At 46.9% G+C, this 12,235-nt stretch overlaps 1 protein-coding gene across 1 annotated transcript; it reads left to right on the top strand.

Moving 5' to 3' along the window:
- The first annotated feature begins 6,934 nt into the window (after nucleotides 1-6,934).
- Nucleotides 6,935-11,601, top strand: LOC123114049 (pectin acetylesterase 3). Its single transcript, XM_044535406.1, has 10 exons — nucleotides 6,935-7,151; nucleotides 7,302-7,514; nucleotides 9,423-9,505; nucleotides 9,584-9,713; nucleotides 9,806-10,094; nucleotides 10,187-10,301; nucleotides 10,499-10,576; nucleotides 10,666-10,771; nucleotides 10,912-11,060; nucleotides 11,148-11,601. The coding sequence occupies exons 2-10, from the start codon at nucleotides 7,388-7,390 to the stop codon at nucleotides 11,247-11,249; spliced, it is 1,179 nt and encodes a 392-aa protein (XP_044391341.1). The 5' UTR covers nucleotides 6,935-7,151; nucleotides 7,302-7,387; the 3' UTR covers nucleotides 11,250-11,601.
- The last annotated feature ends 634 nt before the right edge of the window (nucleotides 11,602-12,235 follow it).

Genomic DNA, 12,235 nt, shown 5'->3' with positions numbered 1-12,235 from the left:
CGATGGCGACAGATTCCCCTCTCTAGAGCCCCGAACGGACTCCAGATCAGCCCTCCCGAGGAAGATTAGGGCTTGGCAGCGGCTCCGTATCGTAAACCCCCACAGGGCCCCGGCCCCACCTAACCCTGTAGCATTTGACCACGAGATCTATCCCTTTGACTTTCGCTGGACGGACTTTGACCAGTGGAGCTCTCCACCCGGTTGTGTTAGGTCAGCCCATACGAACACTTGGGAGCAAAGTCCAGGCCAAACCCACAGCAAGATCCGCTCCGTGTAGACCCGGCGCGGCTGTTTCCCCTCTCCAGGTGCCGGCGGCGGCGCCGTCCGTGAGGGGGGCCACACCTCGTAGACGCGTTCCACCTCTTTAGACATGTCACCACACCGTACGGCATGTATGAGGGCCCGATGCAATGCTCTGGTGGCATTGCTACCCCCAGGACCCCCGTCGCGCCTAACCCTGTAGTGTTTGACCACGAGATCTAGCCCTTTGACTTGCCACAGACGGGCTTTGACCAGTAGACCTCTCCACCTGATTGTGTTAACTCAGCCGATAGGAACACTTGGGAGCAACGACCAGGCCAAACCCACAGCAAGATCCCCTCCATGTAGACCCAACACGACCATTTCCCCCTCGAGGTGCCGACGGCGGCACTGTTTGTGAGGGGAGCCACACCCCGGGGACGCGTGCCACCTCTTCATACATGCCACCACACCGTACGGCATGTATGAGGGCCTGGTGCGACGCTCTGCTGGCATTGCTAACCCCCAGGGCCCCCGTCCCGCCTAAGCCTGTAGCGTTTGACCACGAGATATAGCCCTTTGACTTGCCACGAACGGGCTTTGAACAGTAGACCTCTCCACCCGACTGTGTTAGGTCAGCCCATACGAACACTTGGGGGCAACGTCCGGGCCAAACCCACAACAAGATCCCCTCCGTGTAGACCCGACACGACCGTTTCACCCCTCTATGTGCCGGAGGCGGCGCCATCCGTGAGGGGGCCACACCACAGAGACGTGTGCCGCCTCTTCAGTCATGCCACCACACCACCCGGTTGTGGTAGGTCAGCCCACAGAAACAATTGGGAGCAATGTCCCCTTCGTATAGACTCGATGCGGTTGTTTCCCCTCTCCAGGTGCCGGCATCAGCGCCGTCTGTGAGGGGGGCCACACCCCGGAGATGCATGATGCCTCTTCAGACATGCCACCACACCACCTGGTTGTGGTAGGTCAGCCCATAGAAACAACTGGGAGCAACATCCCCTCTGTATAGACCCGATGCGGTTGTTTCCCCCCTCGACGTGCCGGCGGCGACGCCGTCCGTGAAGGGGGTACACCCCGGACTTGAGGGGGTCACACTCCTGAGACGTGTGCAAGGCATTTTGCAACCGCCACAACACTTCTGTCGGCACATATCTGTTTTTGATTTTAATAAAATATAAGGACCTATATTCAAAAGAACATGACGGCTCATTGTTAACGTACTCGAAAAAAATACAAACTACATATATATTCATAATCTATGGAAAAAATTCACCAAATCGATAAATAATGTATGTATGTTTATATTTACACATGGTACATGTAAGTTAATCAAATAATAATACATAAAAAACATATAAGTAGTGGCAGGGGTATAACTATGCAAAAAAAAACTATATCGTCGGCATAGCTGCGACAGGGTTAGGTGGCCGGCGCACCGCGGATTGATGACATGGCATCTATGCCGACGGCAGCTGGCGGCATAGATGTTGGTTGGTGTGCTTTGGATCTATGATGTGGCGTGCAAATCTATGCCGACGACCACCCGTCTCAGCCATTGGCATAGATTGAATGTCGTTAGTCTCCCGTCACGAGAGGGATCGCCATGCCCACGGCTATGCTGACGGCCCATGTATGCCGACGGCCGCTGTAGGGGTACTTGCAGCTAGGCCGACGGCTGCCGTCGGCATATGTCTGGCTAGCCCGACGACCTGGATACGCCGATGACCTGGCCATGGCTGTCGGCATAGCGCAGACTAGGCCGACGGTGGCCGTCGGCATACATTCGGCCGCCGGCATAGTGCCCTGTTCCGGTAGTGGGCCCCAGCCTGAATCATCAATGTAGAGCTTGCCTCATCGATTCTTCATCATCCGGCTGTTTGCTTTTCCCTCGATCCCTGGGAGAGCGCCCTCCAAGAACTCAACAAGGTGGTCGCCACTGTCGTGGTTTTGTCACGGTAGATGTCCTCGTGAAAGGACTAAGTCTAGAGGCCATCACAACTAGGTGGTCACTTGGATGGGGTTTGATCGGGAATGAAAGACATGAGTTTACCCAGGTTCGGCCCCTCATGGTGGAGGTAAAGACCTACTTCCTGCTTGACTGATATTGCTGGAGATCTTACAAGGATGCGGATTCGCTAACCTAGCTTTCGCGAGATTGCAACTTAAGTCTTCTTGTCCTAGGCGCTCCCCTTTATATAATAGGTCAAGTCCCTAGGTTTACAATAGATTCCCGGTCGTAGTACAACCCGTGTTCTACTCTGCTTCCTAATTGTCTTATCTCCCAAGCAAGAAGAATCTTCACATATGGGCCTTCTCAAGCCGTCCCTTCAAGCACATCCATGAACCGGCCCTCTGCCGAGTCTCACCCTAGGCTTCTGGGTCCTGTCACCTGTGTTGATCCAGCAGGACAAAGTGACCCATGAGCCGGAGTGCTCTAGGCCGGGTCATTTCCTCCATGCCGGGTCATCCTGTGGGGAATATTCCCCAACACCCAGACTCTCTCCAGCTTTGTCTTTTTAATTGGGGAAGTAGGAGTCGAAAGCAAGATGTATTAGATCTCAAAGGAATGGCTTGGATGGTTGGAGTAGAAAGCCTTCTGAGCTCATCACAAGGAGGTGGCATCCGAATCAAGAAGTTTTATCACTTGTGCGTGAGAGAGTGTCAAACAAAATGAACAATGCTCTACTTGCTCCTTATACCGCACAAGATGTCCGCAAGGCTTTATTTGATATTGGGGACTTGAAAGCTCCAGGACCAGATGGACTCCACGCTATCTTCTATAAAAGGTTTTGGCCCATGCTAGGGGAAGACCTAATTGAGGAGGTTCTGAAAGCAATCAACACATGTACTATCCCGGATGGTTGGAATGATACTGCAATTGTGATGATTCCGAAGATTAACACACCAGAAAAGGTATCCCAATTTAGGCCGATCAGCTTATGTAATGTGGTATACAAAATAATTGCAAAAATGGTGGCCTCTCGATTGAAGATCCTTCTACTAGAAATTATTAGTCCAACACAGAGTGCTTTTGTACCAGGTAGATCGATAACTGATAATATTTTAGTGGCCTATGAATGTTTTCACACAATCAAGAATAAAAGAGAGGGTAGAGAGGCCTTGTGTGCTATAAAACTTGACATGCACAAAACCTACGATAGAGTCGAGTGGGCTTTTCTGAAGGAGATTATGCTGAAATTGGGTTTCCGTCGAGAGTGGGTTAATTTGATTATGCAATGCGTCACAACAGTAGAATACAAAGCAAGGATAAATGCAGAGGAATGTGAGAGTTTTAAGCCTACTAGAAGGTTGAGACAGGGGGGACCCGCTATCACCTTACCTATTCCTGTTGTGCACAGAAGGGTTGAATGCCTTGCTCTCGCATGCTGAGGAGAACGGGAACATATCAGGAGTTAAAGTCTGTAGAGACGCCCCACCAGTAACTAATCTTCTCTTTGCGGATGACTCATTGATCTTGATGAAAGCCAACCATCATAATGCGGCGGCCCTGAAATCAGCACTAGATTTATATTGTGCGGCGTCGGGACAGCTGGTAAGCGTGAAAACGTCTAGTATTTTCTTTAGCCCCAATACAAAGGTAGAGGTCAGGGAACACTTGTGTACAGCGCTCAATATAATGACGGAGGCCCTGAATGACAAATACTTGGGCTTGCCAGCAAATGTGGGCGTTGATAAAACAGACTGCTTTAAATATCTGATTGAACGTATTGTTAAGAAAATTAGTGGTTGGAAGGAAAAACTACTATTTGCCGGGGGGAAGGAGATCCTTCTCAAGGCTGTGATCCAAGCCATACCTACATATGCAATGTCGGTCTTTAAAATTCCTAAAAAAATTTGTAAAGGAATCATTGACGCGATAGCACATTTCTGGTGGGGAGACGAGGAGAACCAGAGGAGGATGCACTGGATGGCCTGGTGGAAATTGTGTGTACCAAAAACCCAAGGAGGAATGGGATCCCATGATATCCACTGTTTTAACCTGGCTCTGCTGGCCAAACAGGCATGGCGTCTCCTTGATAATCCCGATTCCTTGTGTGCCACTATTCTAAGGGCCAAGTACTACCCTGATGGCGATTTGCTGAATTCCAAGCCAAAGCATGGTGATTCCTTCACCTGGCAAAGCATTATGGCAGACATTACTACTCTGAAACGCGGCTATATTTGGCGAGTGGGAAATGGACATAACATCAACATTTGGGAAGATGCATGGATCCCAAATTGTGCCACTAGGAAGATTGTGACTCCTAGGAAGGGACAATTGTTATCAAGAGTAGTTGATCTGATTGACCCTGTTTCCAATATTTGGGATGAGGACCTGATTAGACAAACTATGTGGCCCATTGACGCTAAATGAATTCTTAAAATCCCTCTTTCGCAACATAATATGTCAGATTTCATTGCTTGGAGTTATACAAAAAATGGTATGTTCTCGGTACGGTCTACTTATTTCCGTGGAGTGGAATGATCAGTACGGCAGTAAACTAAAACACTCTAACGGGATGGGGCGAACCACACCTATCCCTATTTGGTGTGAGATATGGAAATTATCCTGTCCGGCAAAAGTAAAAAAAATTATATGGCGTACGTTACATGGCACTCTCCCATGCCGGGCAACTCTTGCTAATAGACACATGAAGGTCTCGCCCCTTTGTCCTACTTGCTCTCAGGGTGTATAAGACACGAAGCACATGCTTTTCCTATGTACTAAAGCAAAGGAGGTTTGGAAGAGGCTAGGAATAGATGAGATTATTGATAGAGCTTGTGATGTTGATCGTGCTAGAGAGGCGATACTGGAATACCTTTTAATTCTTCCAGATCAAGATTTGCGTATTATGGGGTACTAAAATGTACGAGAAATGATAGCTATTTCAGCTTGGTATCTATGGTGGGGGAGAAGGAAATTAGTGCACAAGGAAACAACTCAGAATGCAACTCAGATATTAATGGGGATCATAGCCCTCACATACAATTTTATAAATGCATCATCTTCAAAGGCGTCCATGAAAAAGGGGGGTTGGCATTGTCCCGTAGGGGTTTCGTGAAACTCAATGTTGACGCCTCTTTTGACCATGACATGCTGAAGGGTACGATGGGGGCGGTTTTGTGAGACAACAAAGGTAGGTTTATTGCAGGAGAAAATGGAAAGATTGACCATTGCGTGGATGTTCTGATGGCAGAAGCTTTAGCCCTCAAATTTGGACTAACACTAGCGCAAAGGGCAGGGTGCAATCACCTAATCATCAACTCAGATAATCTAGAGATGATTGAGACCATGCAGGATGGAGGACAGTCAACGGGTGCGGCAGCGGCAATTTTCGATGACTGCTTCCACTACGCATGTGATTTTATCATGACTAGATCCGAACATTGTAATAGAGAGGCAAATAGAGGAGCACATGAACTTGCTAGATTAGCTAGATTTTCTTTAACTTCAGATTGGTTCGAGGAGCCTATCAATGAAATTGTACTCATCCTCACAAAACGATGTATTGGTTATTTCTAATGAATAAAGTTTTGTTTTATTTCAAAAAAAGGAGGTGGAGTTTTCTTTGAGAACTGATGATGGGAGTGGGGTTTGTTTCGAGTGAACATGTGGGATATATGGGGGTGTAAATATGAGCGATAAGAAATCTGACTGTTATACAACTCAGAAGCTCTGGAGTGATCAACTCAGAGGCTCCAATGTGAATAAAAGAGACAACTTTCAAATGACTCGGACAGTCCTACCAAAGAACATTTGAAGGTTGTGAAGGAAACTCTTCAGCAGTGGCACACTCTCTATTGTTGTTTCGCAAATTCCGACCGGATAACTTCGGAAATTCCAAGGAGGCAACAGAAGGTTTGCCAAGAGCATCGTCCCTGAGGATCCTCCAAATCCATCTCAGCATAAAGACCACATTCATGTGGTAGGACGCGAGAATACCTAGACCACTTGACCATATGGTATTTCTGGTGCCCTTGGACCTCCTGCCCAAAGAAACCCGATAGGTCCAACCACTTGACCATATGGTATTCTTGGTGCCCTTGGACCTCCTGCCCAAAGAAACGTGATAGATCCTCTTCGAAGGAGCTATGCACCCCTTCCGACAAAATATACAACCCGTCATATACATGGGGAGGATAGAGAGACAAGTGTCGATAAACACAAATTTACTCCCTTTGAAGGTGAATCTCCCAGGCCACAGCTCCATTTTGGACGCAAGCCACCCCGTAAGAGGGACAAAGTCCGGGATTGGAATCCTAAAATTTGACAAAGGCATCCCCGATATGCAATGGGGAAGGAGGACGGCCTACAATTAATGTTGTCCGCAATCAGCTGTTGATCTGCAGCCGAATACACCATGAGCACAATCTCACAAAAACATCATATTCTCATGATTATTACCAACAGTTCCTAGATAAGAAAGTATTCAATACCTAAGTTGACGCGAGACCTTTGGTGGTGATTGGTCCTTTTCTTTCTCTTACTTTGAGCATGTGCGTGTGACTATAGAAGATGTGGGTGTAACTATAGAATGTCCTCATCACTGGGTGATGCCAGTCTCATGGATAGATATACTTGCGTGGTGATAAGGTTCGCTTGGATATGGACGCGACGGACCGAGAGAAGTTGAGACGTATTGCACGCCGATCCCAGAGTACGAGACATAAATCTCGAAGCTTCACTTCTTGAAATTACGTGCTGACAAATTGGCACATATGGAATGGGGATTGACTTTCTCGTACGAGCCATATATCTCGAAACTCTACTTCTTGAAATTTTGTGCTGGCGAATTGGCACGTGTGGAAGGAAATGTAAGCAAAGTTGTAGCTAGGCCCCCTGCAGGCGGTGTACCATGCCATTTTCCTTCAGCTGGACCAGCATATAGGCATGTATGGATTGGATACATGCAAGAATCCGGTCCCCGCATTTAATACCTACCTTTTATTTATTCTTATTTACTAGTACCAATTTAGTTCCTTTATTTGGTACTATTTGATTTGAGGACCATCAATCAATATATATATTCCTGTAACAGCTCAATCATCGATTCGGCTGGCATATATATTTCTTGGAGCCAGGGAGAGAGCCGTGAGTATCCATCTCCATTGTTGAACTTGGAAGATGGGGGAGAAGATTGGGATGACCAAGCTTTGGGCGCTTTCTCTTGTGGTTTTGGTCCTCGCGGCGGCGCCGGGCGTACCGGCGGTGCCTATCACCCTCATCACATCCGCCGTCGACAAGGGAGCCGGTATGTACATGTACATGTGTTTATGCCAATTTTTAATCAACCTTTAAAACGCTTTCGATCTGTTGTCCAGTTTTCCAACCACAAGGCACCCCCCCCCCCCCCCCATAAGTTTGGAAGGGTTTTGTAATTCATTGCAATTTCTATATCCATTCAAAGTGAATCCCCACAATTCAGTTATGATTGTCCCCTAGAAGCCGTATTTGCTGGCCCAGGGACTAGTAAGTGCCATAACACGTATGTCTGGTTGTTTCAAAATTCACATGTACGTCTAGTGATGCTCGCCTCAAACACAAGGACAAAAAAGCAGCAAGTATTCAGATATGACTCTTTTTTCAAGCAAGTGTGACAAGAGCTAACCAGAAGGGAAATCAGGCGAAAACCAGCACCGCAGACCCAACCTTCTCGATTTTCATACGTTAGACGGAAAATCTACTTTCAACCCTTTTGATTTGCAAAAAATTCACCAAATTGAAATTCAAGCGTTTCAGTTGGTTTCTCCACTCTATGTTTGTATCTATCTCTCTTATATATATTATTTAAGGAAAATACTTAATGTTATTGTTGTCCATCTTTTTTTCCATCCTCCCTCCCACCTCCCTGTTTCTGGGTTGTCAATCTTTTTCCCACCGATTTTTCTTGAGAACGGCCCCTAATAGTCCACGTCTTATTGGCTTACCATATAAAATCATATCTTACGAAATAGTGTTCAATTGAACCTTTGGTATGCCATCACATCAACAATGAAATGGATGGTACAACTAACGGAATTGAATAGTATCCAACTGTACTGCAAATTCAATATCTTTGGTCACGAATTTGTTGGATCCTTACAAATCCGGTCTTAAATGCACACTAACTACCATAATATTCCCTATTACATCCTGCTAATTCAACACTAATTAGGCAATTATTATGTTGCTTGATAATATCACATAGCTCTCTTGCAATATTACAAACAGTTTGTACTAATATTCATATAAAATTGGTGATTATCATGCAAATTCAATAGTTTTATTATGATGATTGATGATATCAGATCCTACTTACTAGCATTCTTGCAATATTCTTTGATTCCTTTTTTTAGTGGAGTTCCCTGGTTCTTACGACTCTTGAGTGGTACATATTCGTAACCACGACTTGTGTCATGTGTTCAATGGCTTTCACGATTTTGATTAATCCGGTGATTATCTAACTTAGTCGATTTCTTGTTAGGCTATTTAATTATTCTCTGAACGTGGGATGCCGATCTGTTGAATCGATACCTCAGGTAAAATGGAGAAAACATGCAATGTACCTATGGATGCATCTAGTATCCATATCCCTAATAACACCCCCCCCCCCCCCCCGGCCGAATCAATAGTGAAGATTAAAACATACATCTTCAAGATAGAGGCATGATGGGCAAGTTAAAATTTAACCAGATCATTAACTGTTGTACAAATAGATAGCCCGAATCAAGATTATACATATGAGCCATAAACCTAAAGTATAGGTACAACATTCATGTACTAACTAACCTAATCTAACCAGAGAATACCCCGCTCGTTGCTGCAGTGATCGATGCATATTATATTCTGTATCTGATTATTGTGTAGTCGAAAAATATTTTGAATATAAGAGGCATGATATAATGGAAAAAAAATCCCCATGCATGTTGAGTGGACCTTTGATGAGATGGCATACGAGGTTAGGTGAGATGTGTGCATGTGATCAACTAATAATGAAAAACTTTTTCTCATGCATGTGGTGTGTCTTTAATAAGATGGCATGTGTGCATGTTAAGACATTAGAGACAGTGAGGATGCATTATTTGGGTATATAGGATCATGTGGAAATTTATTGGGATAAGGGTGTACTGAAGCAGACCCCATGTATGTGACGACACCATTTATGAAAAATGATGTGCAGTGTGCATGGATGGTACGCCGCCGGCTTACCACATGGATCCGGGCTCCGGCGCAGGAAAGAATAGCTGGATCGTCAACCTAGAGGTACATCTATACAGAACTATTTCTTCAGTTCATGTGATACATTTTACCAAATCCATGGAACATACTGCACGAATGCAGGGAGGCGGATGGTGCGAGAGCGTGACGGCGTGCATGTACCGCAAGGGGAGCCGCCTCGGGTCTTCGAATCTCATGGAGAGGCAGCTGGAGTTCCATGGCATCCTGAGCTCCAGCCCCGCCGAGAACCCTGGTCCGTACATACATATGGCTCATAAATACGTACTTATGCGGTATGCGTCGACGTTGGATTTACTAACGCTTGCATGAGTGTGTACACGTTAGATTTCTACAGCTGGAACCGGGTGATGATCCGCTACTGCGACGGCGCGTCCTTCGCCGGCGAAGGCTACGACGCGGGCTCGAGGGTCTACTTCCGGGGCCAGCGCATATTTAACGCCGCCATCCAGCACCTCCTCTCCATTGGGATGAACTCGGCGGACCAGGTGCTGCTGGCGGGCGGCTCCGCCGGGGGCCTGTCGGCGATACTGCACTGCGACCAGTTCGGCGCCTTCTTCGCCGGCCGGAGCACCACCGTCAAGTGCCTCGCCGACGCAGGGCTCTTCCTCGACGCGTACGTTACACACACATGCATCCAAGCATAGCTCATCCATCCACTGTGCATCGATCTATATATCATTGTTCTGAATGCATGCATGCACGCAGCGTCGACGTCGCCGGTGGCCATACCTTGAAATCCTACTTCGGAGGCGTCGTGGCCACGCATGGGGCGGCGCAGACCCTGCCGAGGAGTTGCACCGGCCATCTCGACGCCACCTCGGTGCGTAACGTGAATACACTATATGCAGAGCTCATTTCATCTGTTCCATGCTACTACCTCCGTCCCATAATTTAAGAACGCAAAAACGTTCTTATATTTTAGGACGGAGGGAGTAGTTGTTGACTTCTAGTATGTGATTAACCCATCAAGCAGAACTCAACTGACCCCTACCATATCTCATGTATACATGCATGCAGTGCTTCTTCCCGCAGAACATAATCGGCAGCATAAAAACCCCGATCTTCCTGCTGAATGCAGCCTACGATACATGGCAGGTAGGAAGCTGTGGTATATTTGACCTGATATCATCTCAGCATAGTTTCTCTTTTGTCTGTGTTGACAATAAAGAGTAATTGTAATTCAGATCCATGAAAGCCTGGCCCCGGACGTAGCCGACCACGGCGGCGCCTGGCGAGCCTGCAAGTCCAATCGTCTAGCCTGCAACGCATCCCAGATGAAAGTCTTGCAAGGTATACATACATCTATCTATAGATTAATTTAATTAGCAGCACACTAAATTATGATATTTGTATTATTGCATATATATGATGATCAAGCAATGATCTGAGATTGGGGTGTCGCGTGTATCAATCTATACCTATGGGTGCAGCTTTCAGGGAACAGATGGTGGGAATTGTGCAAGGCGCCTTCTCCCGCTCCAAGGGCAATGGGTTCTTCATAAACTCGTGCTTCACGCACGGCCAGTCCAAGGTCCCGGCTACTTGGAATGCATATGGCTCTCCTACGATTCACAATAAGGTATCTACTGGCTACCAAATGGATTTTGAAGTGGGTGATATACTTCATCATCATTGGTTCATTTGTGTCTTGTTCTTACGTGCACAGAGTATCGCGAAATCTGTGAGCGACTGGTACTTTGGCCGCGCTGAAGTGAGGGCCATCGATTGCCCCTACCCCTGCGACCACACATGCCACAATGACATATGAGAACAGCTGATTTCATTGCTCTTAGCGTCTCTTGGAGTACTATTTTGTTGCGTGTACTTTTTCTGTCAACACGTTGCGGAGGAGACAAATATGCATATCAAGGTAGCAGGTGAACTAATCACTGTACCAGCAGATGAGCTCAAGCACACCCTGCAAAAAATTACTATCAAGATTGAGTAATTACATCCAATGAGCTGGCTCTAGTTACATTATACAGAGGACCCGAATATCCAGCGACCGTCCGATTTTTAAGCATGTCAAATCAAATGTTTTTCATGGCCAATTATGTTTGCCCAGGATGGCAAATTTAGTTGGCAAGCATATGACAAATCCGACTCTCTTTATTTTCTTATCAGGAAATTGCCGTGCTTGCAAATATAAATGGTGGGTACTAGGCGTTTGTCGACAGGCCAAACTTTGGCCCGGTCGGACCCTGTGCGTCCAATTTGGCATCTTCCAGCCGTCGGATCCGTTCAGCGCTAGCAACCCCAACCCTCTCTCCGTCTCTAACCTCACACCCCTATTCAGCCCCCCCCCCCCCCCCATCACATGGACAAACGCAGGGGAAAAAAGGTGGAGTCACCACGCCCGGCATGCCCTACTCCATCAGGTGCTCCTTCGCGAGGCCCAGCGGCCGCGTTCATCGTCGATGGTGGCCCTGGTAGCACCAGCGTGTAGCGCCCTCTCTCGTTTGCCACCGTCGATTACAACACGGCTTCGTTCCTGTCTAACCCAAAAAGTGATACAACACCGAGATGTTGGAACCACCAGTCGCATTCGCTAGAACCGGCGAATACAAATGTTGCAACCAGCAAGACGATTTGTTGAAAACGGCAGTCACATTTGCTGGAACCCGTGACCACGTATGTTGGGATTAGAAAAACAGAAGTTGGAACCATCATTCGCAAAAGCTACTATCGGCAGGGGAAAAAAATGCTAGAACCGGCGAATAAAAAAAGTTGCTGTCGAAAGGGAATTGCTGCGAT

This window comes from Triticum aestivum, chromosome 5B (assembly GCF_018294505.1).
Source record: "Triticum aestivum cultivar Chinese Spring chromosome 5B, IWGSC CS RefSeq v2.1, whole genome shotgun sequence".
In the NCBI taxonomy this organism is placed as follows: domain Eukaryota; kingdom Viridiplantae; phylum Streptophyta; class Magnoliopsida; order Poales; family Poaceae; genus Triticum; species Triticum aestivum.
The sequence above is the reverse complement of the archived record's forward strand: the minus strand, read 5'-3'. Positions and strand labels throughout refer to the sequence as shown.

Coding starts and splice junctions, on each gene's coding strand:
- LOC123114049 (XM_044535406.1), top strand. CDS start 7,388: ATGGGGGAGAAGATTGGGATGACCAAGCTTTGGGCGCTTTCTCTTGTG. Junction 10,095..10,186: donor GCAGGGCTCTTCCTCGACGC/GTACGTTACACA, acceptor GCATGCACGCAG/CGTCGACGTCGCCGGTGGCC. Junction 10,302..10,498: donor GCCATCTCGACGCCACCTCG/GTGCGTAACGTG, acceptor ACATGCATGCAG/TGCTTCTTCCCGCAGAACAT.